This window comes from Haliotis rufescens, unplaced genomic scaffold (genome assembly GCF_023055435.1).
Source record: "Haliotis rufescens isolate VD_foot unplaced genomic scaffold, xgHalRufe1.0.p SCAF_5, whole genome shotgun sequence".
NCBI lineage: Eukaryota > Metazoa > Mollusca > Gastropoda > Lepetellida > Haliotidae > Haliotis > Haliotis rufescens.
In genome coordinates, this window is record NW_025964223.1 from 30094409 (window position 1) to 30121984 (window position 27576).

The window sequence follows — 27576 nt, forward strand, 5'->3', positions numbered from 1 at the left end:
CATGCACTCTTCCTCCTTGACACACACTCTTCTACCTTGACACACACACTCTTCCACCTTGACACACACACTCTTCCACCTTGACATGCACTCTTCCACCTTCACACACTCTTCCACCTTGACACACTCTTCCACCTTGACACGCACTCCTTGACATGCACTCTTCCACCTTGACACGCGCTCTTCCACCTTGACATGCACTCTTCCACCTTGACACGCACTCTTCCACCTTGACATGCACTCTTCGACCTTGACATGCACTTTTCCACCTTGACATGCACTGTTCCTCCTTGATACACACTCTTCCACCTTGACACACACTCTTCCACCTTGACACACACTCTTCCTCCTTGACACACAGTCTTCCACCTTGACACACACTCTTCCACCTTGACAAACACTCTTCAACCTTGACAAACACTCTTCCACCTTGACATGCACTCTTCCACCTTGAGACACTCTTCCACCTTGACACACACTGTTCCACCTTGACACACACTCTTCCTCCTTGACACACACTCTTTCACCTTGACACACACTCTTCCACCTTGACACACACTGTTCCACCTTGACACACACTCTTCTACCTTGACACACACTCTTCCACCTTGACACACACTCTTCCACCTTGACATGCACTCTCCCACCTTGACATGCACTCTCCCACCTTGACATGCACTCTTCCACCTTGACATGCACTCTTCCACCTTGACACACACTCTTCCACCTTCACATGCCCTCTTCCACCTTCACATGCACTCTTCCACCTTGACACACACTCTTCTACTTTGACACACACTCTCTCCCACCTTGACATGCACTCTTCCACCTTGACACACTCTTCCACCTTGACACACACTCTTCTACTTTGACACACACACTCTTCCACCTTGACAGACACTCTTCCACCTTGACACACACTCTTCCTCTTTGACACACACTCTTCCACCTTGACATGCACTCTTCTACCTTGACACACACTCTTCCACCTTGACACACCCTCTTCCACCTTGACATGCACTCTTCCACCTTGACACACACTCTTCCTCCTTGACACACCCTCTTCTACCTTGACACACACTCTTCCACCTTGAGACACTCTTCCACCTTGACACACACTCTTCCACCTTGACACACACTCTTCCTCCTTGACACATACTCTTCCACCTTGACACACACTCTTCCACCTTGACACACACTCTTCCACCTTGACACGCACTCCCCCACCTTGACATGCACTCCCCCACCTTGACACACACTCTTCCACCTTGACACACACTCTTCCACCTTGACACACACTCTTCTACCTTGACACACACTCTTCCACCTTGACACACACTCTTCCACCTTGACACACGCTCCCCCACCTTGACATGCACTCTCCCACCTTGACATGCACTCTCCCACCTTGACACACGCTCTTCTACTTTGACACACACTCTCTCCCACCTTGACATGCACTCTCCCACCTTGACACACGCTCTTCTACTTTGACACACACACTCTTCCAACTTGACATGCACTCTTTCACCTTGACATGCACTCTTCCACCTTGACATGCACTCTTCCACCTTGACACATACTCTTCCACCTTCACATGCACTCTTCCACCTTGACACACGCTCTTCTACTTTGACACACACTCTCTCCCACCTTGACACACTCTTCCACCTTGACACACACTCTTCTACTTTGACACACACACTCTTCCACCTTGACATGCACTCTTCCACCTTGACACACGCTCTTCTACCTTGACACGCACTCTTCCACCTTGACATGCACTCTTCCACCTTGACACGCACTCTTCCACCTTGACACGCACTCTTCCACCTTGACACGCACTCTTCCACCTTGACATGCACTTTTCCACCTTGACATGCACTGTTCCTCCTTGATACACACTCTTCCACCTTGACACACACTCTTCCACCTTGACACACACTCTTCCTCCTTGACACACAGTCTTCCACCTTGACACACATTCTTCCACCTTGACACACACTCTTCCACCTTGACACACACTCTTCCACCTTGACATGCACTCTTCCTCCTTGACACACACTCTTCCTCCTTGATATGCAGTGTGCTCCGCTATGTTGAAGTGAGAACCTTGATGTGAATGATCATACTGAGAGATCTCATACATATCCATTCTTTGGATCAAAACTTTTTCATTTAATATGAATGCTACTCAGGGTCAGAACTTGAAACTAGCCCCCCAACCTCTGGGCTAGTACACATTCCTGCAGGTTAGATTCTTTTTCAAATTTCCCCATTGTTTTAAATTTACACCGGCATTTTATCTTCTTCTGGGCTAGTAAAGCATTTGAGTTTAGTTCTAAACCTGCTGACACTATTGGCAGTGCATGTTTGAAAACCGGTATTAAGCTGAGACACTGAAAATATTTAATAATTGTGTCCCTCAAAGGAAACATGTGAATTTAGTGTTAGGTCCGATTACCTTGAGGACCAAGAATTTCAGGGGGAACATTTTGGCTTTCTGTTTGAGTAAGTTGTGAACCTTGTTTTGTATTTCAGGAGTGGAGACATGCCCATGGCATGAGGTGTTTAGGCATCCCCAACACAGCTCATTTCGCCAATGTCACACTGATAGAAGATGCTCTTGCATGTGAGTCATTCCTTTTACTAGCTCTACTGTGTGACTTGTCATCAGTTAATGAGTTATGCCTTGCTTCCAGGTAATAACTTAAATAAACAGTAAAATGTATTTAAACTTTATTTGGAACATGGTCAATAAGGTTTGGTGAATGTTAACAGTCCGAGGCCACATGTGACGTGTCAGTTTGGGTCTAGGATTAGTTTCCAGGTGATAACTTTTGCAAATGTTGATGGGTTTTGACATATTTGACAGATAGGTTAAGTCAGTGCCTGGGCTGATGCTGAGTTATGGCCAGTAACACAAATTGTTCTTAGTGTGACAAAGTCAATAATATAATGATAATAAAATAATGATCTTTTCAGAATGTACTGGTGTTTATATTTTGTATCCTTGTGTAACCAGTTTGAGAAATGTGATGCTATAACTTATAAATGGTTCAATGGTCATCACTTCACCTACTTCCAAATAAGCAGCTGTCATCTCCCATGCACATTACTTATAAGCATATCGGACAAACCTAGCATTTTTCGAAAAGGCATTGCTGAGATTGTTGTGATGTCACCAGTTTCAGTGGTATATGTCATGATACTGCTCACACTCCTCTACAGAATTGTTAAATTTATGAAAAGTAAGTAATGCAGTTTTCCATTAATCCATACCAGATGTCCAGTGTTGTAACTGTGTTGTGTTGTAGTGTGGCAGAAGATTAAGTCAGGGAAGGAATCGGACCGATGGAGACCTGACACAGAGGTAAGCTGTATTACTTCCACTCGCCTCTCTGCTACTCAGTCGCTCGCCATTTGCTGCCATGTACTGGTTTCTGTATGATACATCCAGAGTCTTCCATTCTTCTAATCTTCCATTCCGAAACTTGTGAATTTGAACAAGATGGTGAACGTCGCAGCCCTGCATCACCTCAAGTTGATACACTGTAATGTAACTGAAATTCTGGCATAGGCTGATTCAGAGGCCCCCCCTCCCTTTTTTTTAAAAATCAAATGTATGTTGTACTTGTAGGCAGTAAAATTTACCAAGAGAGGAATTTGATATTTTTGACCCCTCCTTTTTAAGAATGCTAGATCCCCGCCCTTGCCCGGTCAGTAACCCATGTTACTCCACATGATAACTTAATTCTCCTGATCTTATCAGATGTCGCGTATGGATAATGAATGACAAGTTGGATAACCAATCTGGCTATCAGCATGTCAGTAGTCACCTGGTCTGCATAAATTGTTCCTGAGGTTGGTTTCCAAATATTAGCTTCAGCTTATGGTACAATGAAGCCCTGCTAGTCTGGAAGTGGAACCCCCATCTGCTGGAACATCTATACGTGATTAAATCGACATTTTTATGTACCAGACAGTTTTACTGTGAACACAACTGTCCTGTTACAGTGTTTCACTGTAGTCTTTTTTTGTATGTAAATCTGGTGTGTGAGTTAACTGTCTGAACATTGTTTCAGGAGGAGTATGAGGACTCACAGGGAAATGTCGTGAACAAGAAGACCTTTGAGGACTTGAAGCGACAGGGATTGTTATAGCCAGGATCTGGTGCTGCCATTACACATGTACATAACACTACTGTAGCTATCTGTAGCCTTCATGGAGAACTTCATTGTGCACCCAAGTTACTTGGTTGTCCCATAAAAATAACAGCAACGCATATGCCCTGTTGTAGTTGTCTGTTACATGTGTTTGGGGGTGGGGAGACTGAGGGTTTGAAGTGAGATTGTGAAAATAAAAAACCTTAAGTCATCTTTGTTTTGTACTTCTTAACACCGCACTCAGCTATTCCAGCTATATGACGGCGAGTATGGACCAGACAATCCAGTGACTGATATCATGAGCATCGGTCTATGCACAACCAAGTCAGTGATCCTGCCCACCACTCCCTTTAGTCGACTTTTCGGCAAGCATGGGTTTTATTCTATGACTCTTCTAGAACATGATGAACACCTAAGGGCTACTGGCATGCTTCAAACTGGTAGCCAGTATGTTCAATGTGTCGCAGTCTGTGATTTGCAAACTTGGGAACAGGTTTTGTCTGACATAAAATGTTAATGATCGGCCCCGCACAGGGCACCCTAGGGCAACAACACAAGTCCAGGGTCAATTAATTAGAAACCAGGCTTTGAGAAATTGAGCCCAAATAGTCAATCAAATCTCTGTTCACTTGAGCCAGGTCACTGGATCTGCATATTGTACCACTACCAAATCGAAACATTCTAGCCAGACGCCAATGGTGTTTTAAGTAACTGGGGGAATCGCTGCTGGTCTCAGATGAGTGCAGATTCACTCTGGACTTTCTGGATAGGCATCTAACAAATGTCATTTGAATGTCAACGTAAGGCAAACAGGACAGATTTGTTGGCCTGTAGTCACTATGACTGCCAGAACGCCACTGCATATTGTCCATGGAAGGGTCATTTGACAGTACCACCTGGACATTGGGAGGTTTGACTTCTACACAATTTTTTGCCAAATCGGGCGGCCTGATTGTTGATCAAGTCGTCTCATTTGGTTTTTCAAAAACTTTCTCGGATGTTTCCATCCTTATTTATACACACCACTATGTCATATTATACCTAGTCCTTCATTTTTCTTAACCATCACAGTGATCTCTTTGTGTTGCAGAAAAACACATCAAAACTCTTCAACCCTGTGTATAAGACCCCCCTTGAAAGCCCCCTAATTCTAGGTACGAAAAACTTGTCTTATACACAGCGATATACGGTAGACATACCGCCTCAACTTGATGGCAGACCCACTGTTGACAATGGCACCAAAGCCGGGGCTTTACTACAGGAAAGGAATCAGATGTTGGGGGCCAAAATGGACATGGGTGTTGACTGTATGAACAACTGGAGGTGGTAGTTCCCGGTCGTGAGTCAATGGTTCCTCCTCCGGTCCCCACTCCTACCCTGGAGGTTACCCCTGCAGGATTGATAGGGGCCTCGTCCTTTGCCATAAAAGCAAGATTGATGGAGAAGAGAGCCATATAGGTTGTGCAATGCTGCGGTTCTGCTCTCCCATCTTCCTCGTACCAAAGAAGGATTCCAACAAGATGAGGAAGATACACAACCTCACCTTGTTCAATGAGCGTTACCTGGAGCGTCCTCAGTACTTTATGTTTACGACACCCTGATCAGCCTCGTCTTGCAGGGCATTTACCGGCACGGTCCTATCCACCCCAGCGACCGGCGGTTCCTCAGGTTCCAGTTCAATGGTATTCACATTGGCATTTTATCTACCTTACCAAGCCAATCACCGCCTATCTGCCCCTGAGGAACATCTGGTTTGAGTTGTACATAGACGACTGCATACTGAATCATCCAGATGTGGTGATCCTAACCTGTCACCGGGATTTCACCAGGTGTCTGCTATATCAACTGGGTTGGATAGTGAATGAGGCGAAGTCGAAACCAATTCCATCCTACACACTCCAATTCATAGGCCTTTTCCAGACAGATCTGGACCTCCTCACAGTGCCATCAGAAATTCTATGCCATCTGTCTCCTGCCCTTCAGCCCATCACACTTCACCAGTGTCAAGTGTTTCTGGGACTGCTCACATCAGCACAGGACTTGACAATCAGGGGTCGGTTGCACTTGCGCCTGAACCAACTCCTTACATCAGGTGGCAGGAACATCTGTATCCATTGCTCTACCGCCTCACCTCAGATATTAGGAGGTGTCTCCTAAACAGAGCTGTCCCCATTGTCACACCTATTCGTAGACACCTATTCGATCTCTGCAGATGCATCAGGTCTGTGGTCCTGCACATACCCTGTTGTCGGAATGTGCTGGCAGATGCTATATCCAGGCCGGACAATGGTGCCCTTGGAGTGGAAACTCCACCCCAAGACATGTCAGAACCTAGGTCAACCAAACATCAACCTACATTGTATTTGGTAGCTTTGAATTTGGTGTTGGCAGTTCGGGAAGATCACAGAATCATCTACTTGAACTGCAAGCTCTCTTACACTCCTTTCGGCTTGAGGATCAGAAGGCCAAATTTTGTTCCCCTGCATGGGATTTGAATGTGATACTTCAATGGTTTTTTTAGGGACCTCCATTTGGACCTCTTCATGCAACATCTTCAACAATAGGACAATAATCCTCTTGGCACTGGCCACAGCAGCAAGGGTTAGCGAACTTCATGCCCTCAACATTACCTGTGTATGCTTTGAGCATGGTATCTCAGGTTGTGCTGGTATATTATAGCAAAACAACAGCTTCCAGGACAGCTTCACTGTTCTTTCACCATCCCACCTCATTTGACCTATTGTCAGTTGTGGGGTGGAAGATGAGGAGGAACTCTTACAGTGCATGACAAGTTTTCATCCCTTGCTCCAAAACCAGGCATGGTGCATGGAAATGGTTTCTCATTCCCGTTTCTCAGACGTCAACCGCAATACCATTTCTTTATGGTTGCATACTATCCTTCAGGTTTACAAGATTTCCAATCTCAAGCCACAGAGATCTAATAAAGCCCCACGAGATCCGGGCGGTTGCCTCAACAATGGTTCTTCACAGTTATTGTTCTATTTTAGCTTTAGCCATCATGGAAGGATGTTTTTGGAGGTCGGACTTGGTCTCAGCCAGCCAATACCTGAGTGACATGGCCTAAGAACATGTTGAGGGCATTTGCAGTTTCGGACCTCTGGCTGTAGCCCAGGAGATTGCCAATCCACGATGCCATTAAAAACAACTATTCCTGTCCAGAGCTAGCCTTACCCGACTCGCGTAGTACCCACATGTTTGATAGGGGTTTATTTTGTCGCTGTTACGTAGCAATGGCGTGGTAATCTAGTGTCTAGAACCAAGTGCACCCTATTGTCTCTTTATCCAAAAGTACTCATGTATGGATACATATACAATTAATATATGTTTTGAGTTTAAACATGTAATTGAAACATCAAGAATAACACTTCAGATACGGATTGCCAATTTCAACTAATCGACATTGAATACTGTAAATCTGGAAATTAATGCGTCTCCAAATTATTGCAACTGCTGACCCCTAGCCAAAAATGTGACTAAATATCAATGTGACTCCCCCCACCCCATCCCCAGTGGAATGAAGCATATCCTTACCATAATCCAATCAAACAGCACCACTTATTAACACCAAGTAGAGTACTTCCTTAAAAACAATAAACAGTTTATATGTTTACTCGGTTGACCGGCAGTAAGGAAGTTCAAAGGCAATAAAATAATTGAACCAACACCATGCATTCACTGATTGGCATGCAGAGAAAGTGTCAACAAGCTTGACATGAGTAGGTAGAACGGCCTGTCCTCATTTCGCCTACACCCTTATCAAAATAATTTTACAGCTGACTGCACATAAGTCAAGTGCTGTGTTACCTCTAAAATAATGAACTGACCCAAAAGAAGGTTAAACAGACAAGACAATCTTGAAGCTTCATACATTGTTTAATAGCTGATATTTATGACTCATGATTACTGTAGCTTTAGTACATATCCAACGGCATCAAGAAATTGCATTACAGTTAAACAGACAAGACAATCTTGAAGCTTCATACATTGTTTAATAGCTGATATTTACATTATGCAGTAATAAAAATAATGACTCATATGTCTGTTTGGTCTTGTTAGGAAGCAACGAAAAAGCAACAGGATACATTTTACCATTTACAAGACAATGAATAATATACACTTGGAGCCACAAGCTAGGACAAACAAAAAAACAATAACAGTTCAAAAATTGAGCAGACATCTAATTTCCTTTAATTAAACCAATACTAAGAACTAACCAATTTGTAACAATTACAAACAATGTGAGAAGCGATGATAGGCTTCTTTAGACCTTAATTATTAAATAAGATTTATTTACTAAACAAGATTTACTTGTACATTCAAAACAACTAAGGATTAACAGAATGGCCAAGTCAAACAAGAGTTGTGAGAAGTTGTCATAGGTTGTAAAAACTTCACTTTGAACCTCTATGCCGCTTGGATTAGTTAACAGCCTGAGATGGACGATGCCCATTCATATAATAGGGGTGAGGCATTTGAATTATTGTAGGCGAAATGAGGGCAAGCGGGTAGAACTCTTGACCCCAGCAGTGATAGCTCATCATGTAATTCCTATTCTTTGAATGACATTGTTATAAATATATACTTGTTGCTGCTGCTCAATAAACCATGTTTGTGTCTATATTCAAGTTGGTATTTCCGCTATCCAAAGTGTGCAGTGAGGCCGTCTTATTGTTGATAGTCGTTTTGGCAACACAAATGTGAAGTTAATTAATGTGAGCGAAGACCACTTGCATTTATCGCATTTAATTTACGCTTGTGTTAATTACAACATTTACAGTATATATCGAACATGACAATAGAAAAATCATTTTTTAAGTTGAAAAAATATATACTGCTCAACACCAGAGATAAAGATGAAGGCTATATATAACCCTGGTTAACTGTCAAAAAGTGCAATAGTGACATGTACTGGCTGGATCAGTGCAGGGAAGAAATTAAGAAAGATCACCTATTCTTAACTACTGGAGGAAGACCAAACAAATTCCACAGGACACAAGAACTTTGTTAAACCATATTTATTGAATGACATAATGTGTTATGCTGTCCCACAGAGGGAGCTAGATCCAGCAGGTGCACAAGAGTGCTCCTCCAGTACACAGCCACTGGCCTGTGTCCTGGCTCCACAAACTGGCACACAGTCAGTACACAGCTTACATAAGAAGAAGCACACATCTCAACAACCAATAAACACCCAAACAATTAAACAGTAATCAAACATAACTTGGGTGATTGCCCCATGTTTTGGCAATCAATAAATATACATTCTGTACTAACAAATAAAGGGTGGCACCAAGGCCTCGCCTGCCTCAGCCACATGTGTATGCTGCTTAACTCCACACTCACCTATTTTCCAACTGTATGACAGCGGTCTGTAAATAATTGAATTTGGAGCAGATAATCAAGTTATTGACATAAGCATCAATCTACACAATTGGGATAACATCACATACATCAACCATGTCAGCGAGCCTGATCACAAAATTCTGTGAGTCTCCTCTTACGACAAACATGGGTTACTGAAGACAAATTCTGCCATATTTCTGGAATTACACAGATCGACCCAATTTTCAAGCTGACATGTTGTGAGTATTACACTTTTCTCATACAAAAAAACTCAGTCATTTATTTTTGAACAGTATATCAAACACTACTACAACATATTGTAATGTAGTTGCAACATGTACAAAAAAAACAGTTTCAGTCATGAAAACCACAGTAACTTAGTAAAAGATACAGTTAATATCTGATACCATACAAATTGTTTACGTACGACCTTGGTAGGCAGGTGTCGGCAATCTAAGATTTGTAAGCAGGGCAAGTCTGGGATTCAAACCCACAATCAAGGATGCAATTGTGTATAAAGGGTGCAGGAAAGTGATTATGACATGCTAACCATAATGCCTTCACACAGTCTCATGGCCTTCTGAGCTCCTTTTACATGGTAATGAAAAAATCTCACAGCAAATACTCATGTGACACTCTAGGGCATTTTAGGGCCAGATGAACTAATGATATTTCCACCTTCACAGACCACATATTGTAAAAGATTCTGTTTTAAGGTATGAAAACTAAACCAAAGCAGTGTGGTTGACCAGGTACACCTATTAACTGGGCCTTCAATTAGAGAAAGTGGCTGTAACAAGGGTCTTAAACATGATTCATATAATTAATTGGCTGTGTTATGTAGTTTACAAAGATACCATCATGGTGTTAAACATCTCCCTTGAGCTTCAGGTTCATCCCTCATAGCTTCCAGTCTTAATGTACCAGTGTAATTCCCATACAAAAAACAAAACAACTTATTAAGATCCAACAATTCCCCAAGTCCCAGGATTGTACAAGTAAAAGCACAGCATCTGGCAACAGATAACCGCCATGTTTCACAATAATCTATCTCAAAGATCACATTCAACTGCATGTTGTTAGTCCAAGAATTATTATGGTGGAATAAAAATTTATTGGGTGCAAATTTGCTGTACTACCTTTCAATAATGCCGACAAATCTGGGAATAACTTTCAGCTACTAGTTATGATGTCTGCTCCAGTGTTGGCCAAGAGGCAAAGATTGACATAAACAACTTATTACAAACTCTGAAGGCAATAGTGGTTATGAAATTGACGAAACTAACAGGGATAAACAGGTTAACAGCATGCTTATGCTACTGTCGAACCCATTTGACAGACGAATAGCATTACAACACCCCCAAACAAAACAAACTCACAATTACTATTTACCAAGTAGGCTTTACGTATCATTTAGATATGTATGGGATGCATAAATGCTCAGCTTTCTCATTATCAAAACTTTAAGTAGTTTATGTACCTCAACAAGAACATCCAGTAAGAATCGGTCAAATGTGTCTGCATACAACCACCCGTAACAGCCATTGTTGACTTGAGGCACTTCATGTCGAGTGGATTGTGGTACGATATTTTCTTTATAATGTAAATATTTCATTTCATAATAAGTTTTGGTTCTTTGATGAAAAGAAAACAACCAAGTTTCTTTATTTCTAAAAAATAGCAACTTTTGTTTTAATGAATTTTAAACAAAAACGATCTCGACAGTTACATCATCGATTGGATGAAACAGACACAATCATGGCAATGGCGGAAAACAAACAACTCCACATGCATCGTGATCCTGTAATACTGTTACAAATCCTTTAGTTATATCTAACTTAATTTTCGAGAAAATACTTACATAGATGTATCAATCTTCGTAAACATTATCTCATATATATCAAGTTGGTAGATGATTTCGTTTGATAAACTTTTGGACATTGAAGTGTACTTTAAACTCCATAATACTTCATGAGAAATTGTAACCACAAACAAACATGACCTTTACCTTTGACCTTTTCATGACATGTGCCAAAAGCAACTCCCAGGGCCATTTTGAAGAAGTTCTCTGAATTACTATTCAACAAATGTACGAAAGGGATGTGATAAAGTCAGCTGTTATATTTATGCCAGCATTCTTATTTGCAGTGATCTGCATTACTGCATTGTCGCTCTCAAATATCACACTGCCCTTGCTTCAGTACCATAGCAGCTGACGGAGAGATCTTATAGGTGCAGGTAGGATCTGATTCCACACACACCAGTCAGCTAACAGTTACACATGATGACAACACAGATGCCCTCAAAGCACACAGTCAGCTAACAGTTACACATGATGACAACACAGATGCCCTCCAAGCATACACTGTCAGGTAACAGTTACACATGATGACAACACAGATGCCCTCCAAGCATACACTGTCAGCTAACAGTTACACATGATGACAACACAGATGCCCTCCAAGCATACACTGTCAGGTAACAGTTACACATGATGACAACACAGATGCCCTCCAAGCATACACTGTCAGGTAACAGTTACACATGATGACAACACAGATGCCCTCCAAGCATACACTGTCAGCTAACAGTTACACATGATGACAACACAGATGCCCTCCAAGCATACACTGTCAGCTAACAGTTACACATGATGACAACACAGATGCCCTCCAAGCATACACTGTCAGGTAACAGTTACACATGATGACAACACAGATGCCCTCCAAGCATACACTGTCAGCTAACAGTTACACATGACAACACAGATGCCCTCCAAGCATACACTGTCAGCAAACAGTTACACATGATGACAACACAGATGCCCTCAAAGCACACAGTCAGCTAACAGTTACACATGATGACAACACAGATGCCCTCCAAGCATACACTGTCAGCTAACAGTTACACATGATGACAACACAGATGCCCTCCAAGCATACACTGTCAACTAACCGTTACACATGACAACACAGATGCCCTCCAAGCATACACTGTCAGCTAACAGTTACACATGACAACACAGATGCCCTCAAAGCATACACTGTCAGCTAACAGTTACACATGATGACAACACAGATGCCCTCCAAGCATACACTGTCAGCTAACAGTTACACATGACAACACAGATGCCCTCCAAGCATACACTGTCAGCTAACAGTTACACATGATGACAACACAGATGCCCTCCAAGCATACACTGTCAGCTAACAGTTACACATGATGACAACACAGATGCCCTCAAAGCACACAGTCAGCTAACAGTTACACATGATGACAACACAGATGCCCTCCAAGCATACACTGTCAGCTAACAGTTACACATGATGACAACACAGATGCCCTCCAAGCATACACTGTCAGCTAACAGTTACACATGACAACACAGATGCCCTCCAAGCATACACTGTCAGCTAACAGTTACACATGATGACAACACAGATGCCCTCAAAGCACACAGTCAGCTAACAGTTACACATGATGACAACACAGATGCCCTCCAAGCATACACTGTCAGCTAACAGTTACACATGACAACACAGATGCCCTCCAAGCATACACTGTCAGCTAACAGTTACACATGATGACAACACAGATGCCCTCAAAGCACACAGTCAGCTAACAGTTACACATGATGACAACACAGATGCCCTCCAAGCATACACTGTCAGCTAACAGTTACACATGATGACAACACAGATGCCCTCCAAGCATACACTGTCAGCTGCTGTTCCACAGTGAACCAGGCTTCCTGCATATCACATGGCATCATCTCCTGATGTAACTTGAGATGTGCTTGCACACACAGAGCAGCTCATTCACCATTAGCAATGTCCAATCTCATACAATTATCTTCAGTTTGGGCAAATAAATGTCTACCAGTTGTGTGAGAAAAGCCCATCACTGATTGGATCCTCCGTACAACGTGTCATCTTCATAGCCTTTTGGTGACAGTGGAGATGTTGATTGTTATATAATGTATGACAGAGAGATAGACAATGGACAATATGCAATAACAAAAGCTTACAAGAACATTCAGTTCAGGTGGGCTAAAAAATCCTATTGAAATTAAAATCTATTTATATTTGAAGGAATGTTTTTGTCAGTATGTCAGCCAAAACACAAACATTATCTTGTATTGTTTCAGTAAAACCTTTACTTGGAACATAACTGTAGGTATTCTGGTCCATACAGCGTGTCTAGTAAGGCATAAAACTCACATGTACTTCTGGCACAGAATCCTAATCCTAATATACAACTTTCACAAGGTCCCCTGGTACACATCTCCACATTGGTTTCCGACATCATACTTGTTTACTGTTTCACACATGATCAACGGGGTAACACAAATGCTACATGAGTCTGTATGGCTCCACTTCAACAATAACGCCTTTACTATATGATGAAGATGAAACTGTGGTATCTGGAAGTTGATGACTGGGTGTGTGCTAGAGGAAGCAGTCAATCCCATACTAATGCGTAACACAAGGGGCAAGTATAAAAATACAAAAATAGCATTCTAAGACATTTTAGATAAAGTGTTACAACAATTACATACTGAAGCATCACGACTGCATAAAGAGCGATGTCAACTGTTGAAAAGTGAAAATGTTACTGTCAATTCAATGACACATTATCTTCCGAAACAACTTTTCATATGGAAAATTATATTGTAGAATACATAACAAAGGTTACAAAATGTAAATGCACTGCATATCAGAAACATAGGTTGATATTTCCATGTGATATCAGACACTGCAAATGGCAATTAATTAGGCCCAACACCCAGCGAGGGACGACACTGCAGTGACTAGCCTCAGTTGTTAGCAGGCCCAACATCCAGCAAGGGACGACACTGCAGTGACTAGCCTCAGTTGTTAGTAGGCCCAACACCCAGCGAGGGACGACACTGCAGTAACTAGCCTCAGTTGTTAGCAGGCCCAACACCAAGCGAGGGATGACACTGCAGTGACTAGCCTCAGTTGTTAGCAGGCCCAACACCCAGCGAGGGACGACACTGCAGTGACTAGCCTCAGTTGTTAGCAGGCCCAACACCCAGCGAGGGACAACACTGCAGTAACTAGCCTCAGTTGTTAGCAGGCCCAACACCAAGTGAGGGATGACACTGCAGTGACTAGCCTCAGTTGTTAGCAGGCCCAACACCAAGCGAGGGATGACACTGCAGTGACTAGCCTCAGTTGTTAGCAGGCCCAACACCAAGCGAGGGATGACACTGCAGTGACTAGCCTCAGTTGTTAGCAGGCCCAACACCCAGCAAGAGACGACATGACTACATATTGTTGCAGGGAGTTCCACAGTCCTGCCTGGGAGTGAGCCACACCACATGTACACAAAGACGCTGCTACTCACATAAGACAACATTCACAAAGTTTGGCACATAACTCACAACAAATAGCAGTGGTTGTTTCTTGAGTTGCTAATAGAGCTATTTATACATGTACAGTGAAACATGGAAGTTCAGAGCCTGCCCGGTCTATCACTGTTGGTAATCAATAACAATAAGTATTTCTTTGACAATCAATTCCTTAATCCAGAAAGTATTCAAACTGATTAACTGGGTTTTGCAGTATTTGTCTTATTAAACTAGTTTGGATAAAGACAACCAAACTTTTTAGGGCTTAGCAACTGCCAACAGTGAAATGTGTAGCGTAAACATCACATGGTATATGTAGGCAACTTTAGCTCACTATAATGCTTTTCTATGTTGGCCTCATGTAACATATAGGGTTGTTGGATGGAGGTGGTCATTAGTTTCTTTCAAGGAGACTTCCAAACAACAACTAACACAAACCATTTTCATATTTAGCAATGCAGATCATTGGCCAATTGACAAAACAAATGTCAAATGACATAAACAATGAATTTAAGCCACCACAATAAACTAATTTTTCAATAGTGTGAGGCAAGAGTCATTCTAATTTTCATATTTGATTTTTTAAAATGAAAATTCTATGTCGCCATGGAAAATCTTTTCATTATCTTTCAAGGTCTTAGACAAAGAAAAAACAAATAATTTCATCATGATCTTGAATCTGAAAATAAAATAAGTAAACGTTTGGCCCTTCAGATTTACTCTAATGCTTCTACCTCCCAATACAGTAGAGACTGTACAACTCCAACTCGTTATTAGTACAAAAACATCAACTGAAAGACTTATTCAGGCTGTAGCCATCTGTGCTACCAATACTACTTGTATAGAAAATAACAATAATTGGATAACATGTCAATATATACTATTGGTGACATCATCTGGGAACATGTCTGTTACATATTCATAAATTACAACTAGTTAACATTGCAAGCAACTCACTACATCCTCGTTACTGGCTTTTCCATCACAAAATCAACCTCGGGAATAGACAGAAAACCAGGTCCTACACATACCAACACGTGTACAGAATAAGACAACTCCAAACTGCCATACAAAGGATTGTATCTTCCCATACACTCAGACAGGAGTCTCAGTATTTCACTTTCAAATGATGAATGTTGGAACTTTCATCTAACAGAAATATTCAGAACCAAACACCAAATTCTGCACAAACAGTTAAAATCTGCCTTCACACTATTAAGCTTTGCATTAAACCTCAAGTTTATGTTATAGAATACAAGCTTGAGAACACATTGTACATCATCTCCCAGACACCTATGAGGTCATGCGACACAGTGAGAGGGGGCAGAGGATGTTACAGGAGATGAACACAGCACTGATGCAGGTTCTGATTGAGTGGATGCTGCTAGCTGAATACAAAGGTGTTTAACATATGACCTTGTCTTCCTATACATGCTTCTTGTAACAGCTTCCATGAGAATGCCCAGCAGAAATGTAAATACAAGTGATGCAAGTGTGTGGTCTTCATTGTATGAGCTGTGCCTTGTATGCACACACCACCAGCTTGGCCTGAAAAACATTGAGTGAAAAGTGAGATTGACCAATCAGAGAGCAGAACTACTAACCCCACATGAGCCCATAGACCGTCAGTAAAAATCCAAGATGGTTGTTACTGACCTAATATGAGACCGTATACCGTCAGTAACATACATTTTCCAACACCCACCTCACATATTTCACATGAACATTCTGGTACAGAAATTCGTTATTCAACACTGTTTTGTGTTTTAATATCATTAAGTGTGATGGGCAAAGACATTAATTTTTAAAGAAACCATGTTTGTCACTGTATTAATAAAAAGTATAGAGAAAACTAGGAAAATCCTAGATATTTTATATATTTGTATACTTAATGCATCTACTGCTTGTTCTTGACTAGCTGAGAATACAACCCTATCACACAGCTCCAACGGAAGTGATGACATTACGGATCAGCAGATAAAACATGGTGTCAGATCGCCAGAAACAGCCTTCCATAATTGCGTTGTATGGAGCAGTTGCTGTGAAGTGCCATGGTGGAGGTCACTGCCCGGACGTAATGCGGGTTGCCGGCTCTCTGAGGATCCAGTCCAGCAGACTTGTAGGCCTGGTGAATGACGGCTCGAAGCCACAGAGGGCAATGGTATTGCAGCTGACTTCCACTTGCGAGGTCACTGAGACTGGAATGAAGAGACGGCAGCATTGTTTGTGGCTATCCTTGGATTAGCAGATGTAACATTGCAGTGCTCTCACCGGACACAGTAAAAGCTCTTGTTCATCCTCCATTCCCACTATCAACGATAGAGGCGGGATAAGATAGGATCTGTCAAACTGTCCTGGGAGCTGGTTCTTAGCGATAATGTCCAAGCACTGTCCGAGGGGAACAGCTCCATGCTGGTGGACCCTTAGCACTAAAGGCTTGATTGACCAGACGTGTAGATGTAACTAGTCTGGTGCCCAGTGTGGTTGTTTGCTGTGTGGTAGAATCAGAAGAGTTGGGAGTGGGAGTTGGAGAGGGTCGGCGTCAGCTATCTCTCAGATCGAGGCTCTGCGTCATTCTGATCTTTTGGATGATCCTGGGAAGGAGTACAGGCGGCGGAGAAGCGTAACATTTAGTCCTTCCCAGGGGGGCTGAAGGCATCAACTGCCCAAGCCTGCGGATCTGGTACCGGAGATATGAAGGCCTAGATCTGTCAGTACTGGCTGGAGGCAAATAGGTCTATGTTGGGGCGACCGTGGTGCAGACAAACAATAGCGAGGGCATCAGGGTGGAGCTTCCAATCTGTTGGAGCGACTTTGTCTGGTTGGTGTCTGCCAGAATGTTGCGGCAACCCGGGATGTGTTGGACCTGGAAATGGAGCCCCAGTTGATCGACCAGGTTGAGGAATCAGAACGTTTGCTGAAGGAGAGAGTGGGAGTGAGTCTTTTCCTGGTTCCGGAGGCACCAGACGACGATGATGTTGTCCGTCAAGTTGGCGATCCACCCGTGCTGGAGAAGAGACAGTATAAGCGACTCCAGTTCGAGGTTGTTGATATGCCAACGCTGTTGAGCGTCAGACTACAGCCCCGAGGCGACTTGCCCTTCCAGGAGCACTTCCCATCCTTGAAGAGAAGCATCAATGAGGTCTTAAGCTCCGTCAAGGAGACGCCGTCTAAGACGTTCAATTCCACCATCCACCACCGGAGATGAGGCATGAGAAGGGCTGTGAGTACGATGAATACCGGCTTCTGATGTAAGGAGCCAGGAACACCTGAATCAGGCACAGTTGGAGTCGTCCTCTTGAGGTCAAGTCCTGTGTGATTGGTGGAGTCCCGGGAGCAGGTGGAGTTGGGATTTGCTCCCACCTGTCCTGGTGGTTCATGAGGCAGTTGTCTATATAGGCCTCATGTGGAGGAAGGACGCTATCGGTTTGGTGATGTGTGTATGCAGGGAGTAGGAAATTTCAAATGGGAGCACCGCCCATTGATAGTGGACTCCCATGAAGATGAAGCGGTGGAATTTTGGGACATTGAGGAACAAGGAATATTTACGAATATGTGTGATAAAGATACCAAATAGTGTAAACTTTTTTGGCATAATAATGTTTTATGGTGTCTTCAGTTGCTGTATACCGTGTCATATTAGGTTAGCAGAAACATATTGAGCGAGGCGTAAGTGTACAAGCAGTAGATGCATTAAGGAGTGATGCAGGATAAGTTAAAAAATAAAGCTTATAACAGAGGTCATCAAATTACAAATAGCAACATCATAGTTCATAATCTAGGAAGACCTCACAAACAAGAAATGTGACGCCAATGACGTCAATGACGTCGTTAGGGAAAAGCAGACTGCTATCAAGTTACAGCGGCCTGCAGATTTCTGATAACATGCGGGCCTTTTTATAATTCTATCCATTTATGTTTTAATACTTGCTTAAAACTTCTCATTAAGTGCATTATATATTCAGACTGCTATAAAGTTAGAGTGGCCCCCAGATTTCTGATAACATGAGGGCATTTTTATGACAATTCTATCCATTTTAACTATAATACTTGTTAAAAACTTCACATTTAGTGCATTATATATTCCATTGTTAATATTTACATAAGAGCGCTGTATCCAAAACATATGTACTGGTCCTGTTGTTTATACCGATTGTAAGTGTCAAGTTTTCATTTTGACTTGGACGTGCGATAAAGATACCACATATTGTAAACTTTTCAGCAAAATATATTTGTTACGGTGTCTTTAGTTGCTGTATACAGTGTCATATTAGGTTTGCAAAAAATATTGGGCTGGGCTTACACCTTGCTCAATATTTTTCTGCTTACCTAATATGACACCATATACGGAAACAAAAGAGTGAGTGAGTTGGGTTTAACGCTGCAGTATTCCAGCTATATAGCGGCGTGTCAGCTTGATGTGGAATGAAAGCCTGAAGTGATGCAGGTCTCAGACGTTTACCACTTCGTGAAACCCATAATCAGGGCGGGCCGGGATTCGAACCCACAATCATAGGTTTCTGGCGTGCCCAAGGGACGCAAATCTTCACAGTGAGTCGCGGCACCTTAGACGACTGGGCCATCCGTGCCCCCTGGCAACTAAAGACACCATATCTAATAGTATATGAGGCAGGACATATTTACAGTAACCTGAGGTCGGGTTATAGGGATGACAGATCATGAGTTATTCTGACTGTTGATATAAAGAGTAGGATTAATGTGTTTCTCACCTTGGAAGAGACAGCAGATTCAGTGTGTATACACAGTTCATTCTTTCCTGGCAGGACTGGGTGGCAAGACAGAACAAAGTTGGCCTCCTGCAACAAAACAGTTCCTCTCATCCAGTACCACTAAGCAGTGCACTTCACTACGTGCAGATTATCTCTGTTGATGGACAACGTAATGTGACAGCAATGATTTCAAAAGCACTAAACCCTGCATCATTATTTGACACAACTGAATCATGGTCAGCAACACATTACCATGTTATAGAAGCTCACAGGTTTCAATTCATGCACAGAAGTTGTCATCTACAACATATGACACAGAACAAAAACTTTTACATATTTACATCTCCCATATTTAAACTTTCATGATTACATGTGCCACTATTGCTTTCTTGTGTCAGCCCAAAAGGAAACCTGGTGGGTGTGTTATTGCTGTGAGCCACAATGTTAAGAGTAAAATTATTCAGACATTAGTAAAAGGGTAACACTACTTTTCAGGGCAATATCATTAGCAGACCTGCCATTAACTGAGACTTTTGGTTCAGTGTGTTGAGTAGACCAAAGGCTTCTGCAAATAATAAAGCCCTGTAAAATAGCATTACCATTATTAGGGGTGAACATTGGGGCTATTTTCACTATTTTAGTAGTATTTGGCAAAAACCCATGGTAATATACTGATGATGATGCCTTCTCATGGTCAGTATCAGATACACATACTTTTAGGTTACGGTGACCTGAGGATCTCTGTTGGAAATTCTTAACTATAATTACACATTTTCTTTTCTTTTCCAAACTGAATAAAAATCCAAATGCCAAGTGTTATATAATGGGACTGCTATATACCCATCAATGGTTCCTCCGATCTTTGATCCCTTATTGTTGTTTCTAGAATGACTAGTAACCCCACCCCGCCCAGTATTATTTATTTCTGAACCAGAGAACCAGAGGTGCTTGTATTATACATAATGAGTTTTGATTTTTTTTCCACAAGGCGACAAACAGTACCGTATTTTCTTGAGTATAGTGCGCACTTTTTTTTTGCCAGTTAATGAAATTATTATACTTAAGTGTATTCAAAAGTGTTCCATTTATTTCTTGATTCAAGTTTTTACCCATTTCATTAATTTTATTCAAAACCAGTAAGGAGTTACAAATATGAAATTTCATTCCAGTCCTGTACATGTAATTGGACTAATCTTGTCTGTGAAACAAACATTAAACCTATGCAATTTCATGAATGCAGTCAGCAAAACGAGGCCAGAGCAAAATCATTGACTACACATCTCCCCGTATGTAAATCGTGAAATGCTAAATACATATTTGATAAATGAGTTTCTAAAAATGTTTTGAATTTAATGTTATTAAATGAATGTTATGAAATGTTATCACAGCAAATACAAATCAATGCTGCAAATACGTGAATATTGTTTTGTTTTATCCAAGATGGCTGACGTTTCTGAGTGAAAACGCATATAACAAACAACGTTAATAACAAGCTGATTCCTCTGGTCATCTTTTTTTATCCATGTTCTACTGTAATTCTACTGCAATATTCCTTAATGCATTTACTGCTGTTTTTTGACAGAAAGACAAAGCTGTAAGAGGTCCATCTGCAGAAGAAGTTGTTCCAACCAGTTGTCTGGCAGTACACTCAGACAGTTGCCATGTGACCCGGAAGTGGTGAGGTGACATAGGAGCACATTGCTACTTTTTTAAACGTAACATCTGAAGACTTCTTGTGGAGGTAGCACTGTGATGAGAGGGAACTTAGATGAAGTAATGCAGGATAAGTATAAAAATGTAACACATATTTAGATTTTACTACATTTTTTAACTTATCCTGGAATACTCCTATATGCATCCTTATCAGACAGTATGTAGGGGGCATACCTTCAGATGTGATCCTCAAGGGACCCTCTTCAAAATGTCCAAGGTACCATCAAAGCATCCTTCGCGATGACCAGAACCGTGTGACCAGTTTTGTCAGAAAAAAATGAGAGTGCGAGGGATGCAGGATGTCCAGGTAACAGTACAGTAATAGAAAAAAACATGTGCCAAGGTCTAAAACTGACGTACCGAGCTAATGTCAGTAGGATGTAAACCCTCTAGTCAGGGGTGACAAGCATCAGAGAGGTTGAAAGGCTGAAAGGTCAGCTCAGAGCATCAGGAAGAGTCATTGGTGCTTGGAGTTGGTGACCTGCTGGGCAACAACCAAGGGGCCAAAGCTGTGGATGCCCTCCACATCCTCTAAGGCTATGACTCCCCGGAAGTGGCTGGCGCTGACTGTGTCAGAACGCCAGAAGCAATCTTCAATGATAGATCGGATGGAGCAGTTGCTGTGGACACTGATGGTTCTGATCTTATGAGGGTATTTGGTCCTTGGGGGATCCAAGCCATCATTCTGATAAGCCTGTAGAAGGAGAGCTCAAAATCACAAGGAGATTGTGTTAACGGTTAACGTTTGTCTGCGAGGTCGTGGAAAACCTGGAGGAATAGTCCTCTCCTGGCATCACGTGGAGCCTTGGAGTGTTGGAGAAAACACTTTAGTGCACGAACTGGGCATAGGTGGAGTTCCTGCTCGTGTTCAGTACCACAATCGAAGAGAGAGTTGGGATGGTGAAGGATCGGTCTGGCTGCCCTGAGAGTTGATTCTTGGCTATGAAATCCCATCACACCCCAAGATGAACGGCACCGTGCGCCCTGCGCTCAAATCGGACAAGGGTGATGTCAAATGCATGTAGCTCATTCACCCTTGCCACAGTAGCCAGAGCCAAGAGGAAGACCAACTTCTTGACGAGGTTGTATAATGAAGCTGAGTGAAGTGGGGCATCACGCAGCAACTTAGAGCCACATTCAAATCCCACTCCGGGGCTCTGAACTTAGCCTTCTGACAGATCTGAAGGATCGCAGCAAAGCTTGGAGTTCCGGAAACTTTGTCATTCTGTGAACTTCCGGGACTGCCAATACTGAGTTAAAGGCCACTATGTAAGGCTTAACAAAAAAATATTCTTGGTTTCACACCTTTCATTTTTATTTCAATTTTCAATTTTTTAAAATAAAAATCCTTAAATATTCCCCGTTTCGAACACACGGCCCCAACAGTGAAATGCTGCAATACTTAAAAACAATTGATCCAATATAGCGTGCAGTTACTTCCTTTTTCATGCTTTACTGCGCATCTCGTGTGTTATGGTTATGGCGGCAATAGGAGTTTGTTTTACTGTTTGAAAATTTGGTAAAAAAACCCATGAAATTTATGATAAAACAACACTGGACATGATGATTTACAAATTCAATGGTATTTGTGAACTCTATGCAGGTTAAGATTTACATGGGTATTTGCCTTATAAAATAAGCCAGAAATAGCAGACTGAAGATTGTGTATCTCTAATGACTTATGTTCGTTTCAAGGCGAGTTTATGATGAGTTGATGTGATTTGCGGATCAAATCATACACGATTTTAATGTAATGTACCGTTTATCGCCGTCTATAAAGTGACCCCACACCTAAGGTGACTCCCCTGTACAAGCCTTCAAAATCAATGCTGATATATATATACCCCGTCTATAAAGTGAACCGGAATGAAGCATGTCACCAGCGCATACAAAATCCCTACATTTGCAATAAAAACGGGTTTGTCTTCGGCTGAAAAAAATTGCATTGTATCCCTTCAGCGAATTCAGGGAAACGAACAGATTATAACAAATTAAACTTGGTCAATACAAATTTGAAATTGGAGATAAAACATCACTAGACAAGATGATTTACCGATTAAATTGTATTTCCTGTTCTGACTGGCATTGTTTTATATGCAGAGATAAAGATTACTGTGTATATTTTCTTGAAAACTAAGCTAGGAGTAGCAATCAGCTGTACAACTTTTCTCAGAATCTACTGGTGATTCGGTGAAAAATTAGCCAATAATATAACTTTAAAAAACATTGATAGAATGAGCAGAAGAATTGCATCTAAAACTATTATTTTATCAGGAATAGTTTATTCCAATATCATGTTATTTCAGTTGCAGCCTTACCTATATACATTTAAAATAAGTTAATAACCATAAGCCTAGCACTTTGGTACAGGTGATCGCTATTGCCAAATATTTTTTGGTATGGAACAATTTGAACACCGTCGATGCGCCCGCGATTGCGGAAACTTTATGTTGACATATAATAGTCAAAGTACAACAAATATTACTTTCAGGGAGTCAATGTATGGCATTTATGATACATATATCTATTCTCTATCCACTAAAGTTCATTTCAAGGCATCAATAACGGTAATATGACTTGGGTTGCTGTAAATAACAATGAGTTGTGTTATCTTTCTTCACATACAATTTTGCCGAAATGAATGGAAACAATATTGAATGAAATTTTGAATAAAATTAATAAAGTTTACAAACATAAGTTTGTCTAGATAAGATAGATAACAAACTCTTTTTATAACCAGACAGTGTAATTACATGATTAGTTTGCGTACTTCAGTACGGATTTGCTCACAGTAATGTCCTTGTTTTTTTTGAAAAACATCAAAACTCTTCAACATTGTGTACAAGACAACCCCCCTTGAAAGCCCCTTAATTCTAGGTACGAAAAACTTACCTTATATACAGGGATATGGATTTGGATTCTTACTAATTTGTACAACAACAAAAAAAAAGCCACCCACCCACACAATATTTTCAAAAGCAATTGCCTGAGAACCAAATTCTTGTATTTTTTTCAGCTTAAGTAGTAATAGTACTGCCCTTGAGGTGTCTTTTGCTGTGCAGGAACAAAAGAAATTCCGCCAAGAATCAGGGAGATGCAGTAGTGGGGTCCTTATGTTTTTCCTTGCAGAAACTCCCAAAGGATAGCCACTTGTCGTCATAAATTCCCCTGGTAGCAGATCTGTGAGCCAAATTATAGCTATCGCTGCCAGATAACCCTTTGCACCTAAGGAAGGCTCTTTGCAGATGTACCAAGCCTGTGATGAAAACATGTCTTTGAGATTCACAAACCAGCCCCTCGCTGGCAACCAAGGCACGATCAAAGTCAGAGTGAGGCTTTTGGTTGCCCTGGACTTCACCTTGGCAAGAAGTACTGGTGGCCGAAAAGCATACACTCTTAGTCCCTCTGAAGTGATGCTGAATACGTCCACCTCCCAAGCTTGTGGGTCTGGGATCCGGGAGACAAAAGTTGAGATCTGGATGTTCTTACAAGTGGTGAAAAGGTCGATGGGATGACCCAGGAGCTGACATGGGAGAAGAAACGTCTTGAGAAGGGGCTTCTCTTCCTGACCTTGATAGAGCGTCTGCAAGAACATTCCTCAATCCAGACCAAAAAGCAGAGGCCCAGCCGATCTACCAGATGGAAGAACCGGAATGTCCGTTGAAGGAGGGAGTGAGAGTGTCTCGTCCCCTTACTGCATAGACACCAAAACCACCGTGATGTTGTCAGTGGAAAAAGCGAGTTGAGTGTAGCAGAGGCTCTTCTGCCGGTGTGATATTGCCTAGTGCACTGTGCGCCAGTCCACAGCCCTGACGTCATCTGGTCCAAACCCTGTAGGGAAGCTTCTTACAAACAGGAGGGACGTCAGGGATAACTGTTAAGGAGACACCTCCTAAGATGTTTGACTCTTCCTCCTGGGGTGAGGCGGTAGAGCAACTGAATGGCAAGGGTCCTGACGTTTTATGTAAGGCCCCAGGAACTGTTGGATAGTACCCAGGTGTAGGTGACTCAAATCCTGGGCTGACGTGAGCAATCCCATGAGCACTAGTCACTGATCACTGACAAAGTGTAAGCAGCTGTTGAAGAGCAGGTAGCAGATTTAGATAAGACTGTCTACAAGATTGTAAAATTGAAAAGTCAACTTCAGTCGGGCCTTGACACAAAATCGATTTTGTAGCTAGTAGAAAGGGCTGAATGTTGAATACTTTGGTCTGAAAGATCATACCGTATGAAGTATGTGATCGTTTCTATCATCTTAGCACTGAATAAGCGCTCCGGTTCTTAGGTCGAGGTGATGCTGAAGGGTGGTGTCTTGTTACCCTTTGGCATCGGAGGTCAGCTGAAGTTAGTGAATCTGTCACATTGACGTAAGCGACAAGCGTCTGATCGTCTGATCCAAGGGGTGCAGCATTATGTACAAGTAAGCATGCAATGCATGGGCCCGGTGATGGAGGAATGGCGGCCAAACTGCCTGACTCATGAGCCGACCAGTCCTTGGTTTAGCTCCTTAATGCCCAGTGCCAGACAGGGTAACAACATGTACCATCTGTTAACGCTCCCTCAATCCTCAGGACGGGTGAACAGCTGCATGAACAGTGACATGACCGGGATGACTTAGAGCTGTGCTATGAAGAGCCGGGACAGGCTGAATCACATCATGATCTAGTATAAGTAGATGGGGTAAGATCTCCGTCATGGGGATAGATGAAGAAGGCGCTAGTGGCGCCGCCGATGAGTTGGTGACAGGAAATATCATCAGGACAACAGGAACCTTGAGTCATAGGAAGCACCCCTGCCACCAGTTGAGCAGGAGACACCGCTGGTGCCATGGACTGTCTAAACAAGGACTGCACCCAAACGTGCATCCAGTTAGGATCCATAAAAATATAAGAGGCGGGCAGAACATGTTGCTGCACCAGATGATAAGGCATCCAGGTAGTCCATGGAAAGGGGGGGGGGTTGTAGTCGCCAAGGGTGGTTCAAGCACCTGAGACGTTGCAGAGACGTAGATCGCCGTATTATCCTGATGAGCGGTCACCGTCTGGGATGACATGACCAGCAACGGAGGTGATGTCGTCTGTGGTGTCATAGTAGAAACAGAGGTCGAAGGGGAGGGGGAGGTAGACTGTGACTCAGAGGTAGTATCATCAATAGCCGAGGCAGGAATGAAGTGACGTCGGACATCAAAGGGTGTCCGTGGGCACACTGAGTATGTCACTTTTTAGGAGCTCTCAAGTAGGGAGAGAAGTCCTTCTCAGGCAGGGGACTGCAGAAGCAACACTGTGATGAGGTTGAATGGTGGCCCATGCAATTAAGACACAGGGTGAGGAACACTGCCCTGCTTCTGTAACAAACAATCAACGAGGAATAAATCTGTAATTTAAGCAAAGTCAGATTCACAACGTGTGTAAACACACCACGGGGAAACGGAAGGAAATTCATAACTTAAAGGGGCACTGATCTAACGCATTTCCCCGGACTGGTTGTTGCCTTTGTTATTGTTTTTCCCCCGTGAGTACCCGGATGATACGCAACGCAACTGAGCGTGACCAGAGACTGGGCTACCGTCTGCAAGGATAGCTAAATAAACTTGGAGGTTGGAGGCAATATTTGTTTTACGCATTTTTGCATAAACACTGATTGGTTAACTGTGATCTATAAAAATTTCGACAAAGGGCGCATGTTAATTAATTTCTCCAGCCTAAACAAACAGACAAAAAGAACGACGGAGCTCATCGGATGTCGTCATTTGGAAATACCCGAGATGGTTATAGTTTAATACTAAAAAAAGTATCCTTGCAGTGAAAGCATTTTCGGATTTCCGATTGCGTCGATAATACGATTACTACTCTCTTGTTGTCATCCACGTTTTCTCGTATAACCCTACACTTGTGTATTTGTCGTCATTCACTTGATGCTCAGTTAATGAATTTATTACAGGTACAATTAGTGGTAGCACCACTTAGATTTCCTGACCAAGGTTCCCATTTGGCATTTATTGTGTCTGGGGTAATTATTCAATCTAAATCCAGGTTTGAAGTGAGATGAAATGTGTGTTATGTAATATGCACGTGGCATCCCAGCAAGAGATGAATGATCAGTTGATTCACTTTTTTTGTTGTAAATCAACGGATCGTTCCTAGCCATCAAAGGATTAACAGAAAATACGTTGATTGATTAATCACTGTTATCTTGCACAGTGGATATGTCAAAAGTGAGTGTTTACATG

The 27576-nt window shown here is 42.2% G+C and overlaps 2 protein-coding genes across 3 annotated transcripts in view; one reads left to right on the forward strand and one right to left on the reverse strand.

The window, feature by feature from the left end:
• LOC124122162 (splicing factor 3A subunit 3-like) overlaps nucleotides 1-4379 on the forward strand; it is a 64903-nt gene extending 60524 nt beyond the window's left edge. The window contains exons 15-17 of the mRNA XM_046485286.1: nucleotides 2542-2632; nucleotides 3318-3373; nucleotides 4086-4379. Of these exons, the coding sequence (XP_046341242.1) occupies nucleotides 2542-2632; nucleotides 3318-3373; nucleotides 4086-4163 (225 nt within the window). The 3' untranslated portion in view covers nucleotides 4164-4379. The remainder of the gene's footprint in view (nucleotides 1-2541; nucleotides 2633-3317; nucleotides 3374-4085) is intronic.
• A 3777-nt stretch (nucleotides 4380-8156) lies between these two features.
• The window catches only part of LOC124122159 (M-phase phosphoprotein 8-like), a 112501-nt gene continuing 93081 nt past the window's right edge, over nucleotides 8157-27576 (reverse strand). For both annotated transcript variants that reach the window (XM_046485283.2, XM_046485284.2), the window contains exons 13-14: nucleotides 19635-19721; nucleotides 8157-16452 (exon numbers count right to left, since the gene is read on the reverse strand). In XM_046485283.2, coding sequence (XP_046341239.1) covers nucleotides 16408-16452; nucleotides 19635-19721 — 132 coding nt within the window. In that variant the 3' untranslated portion in view covers nucleotides 8157-16407. The remainder of the gene's footprint in view (nucleotides 16453-19634; nucleotides 19722-27576) is intronic.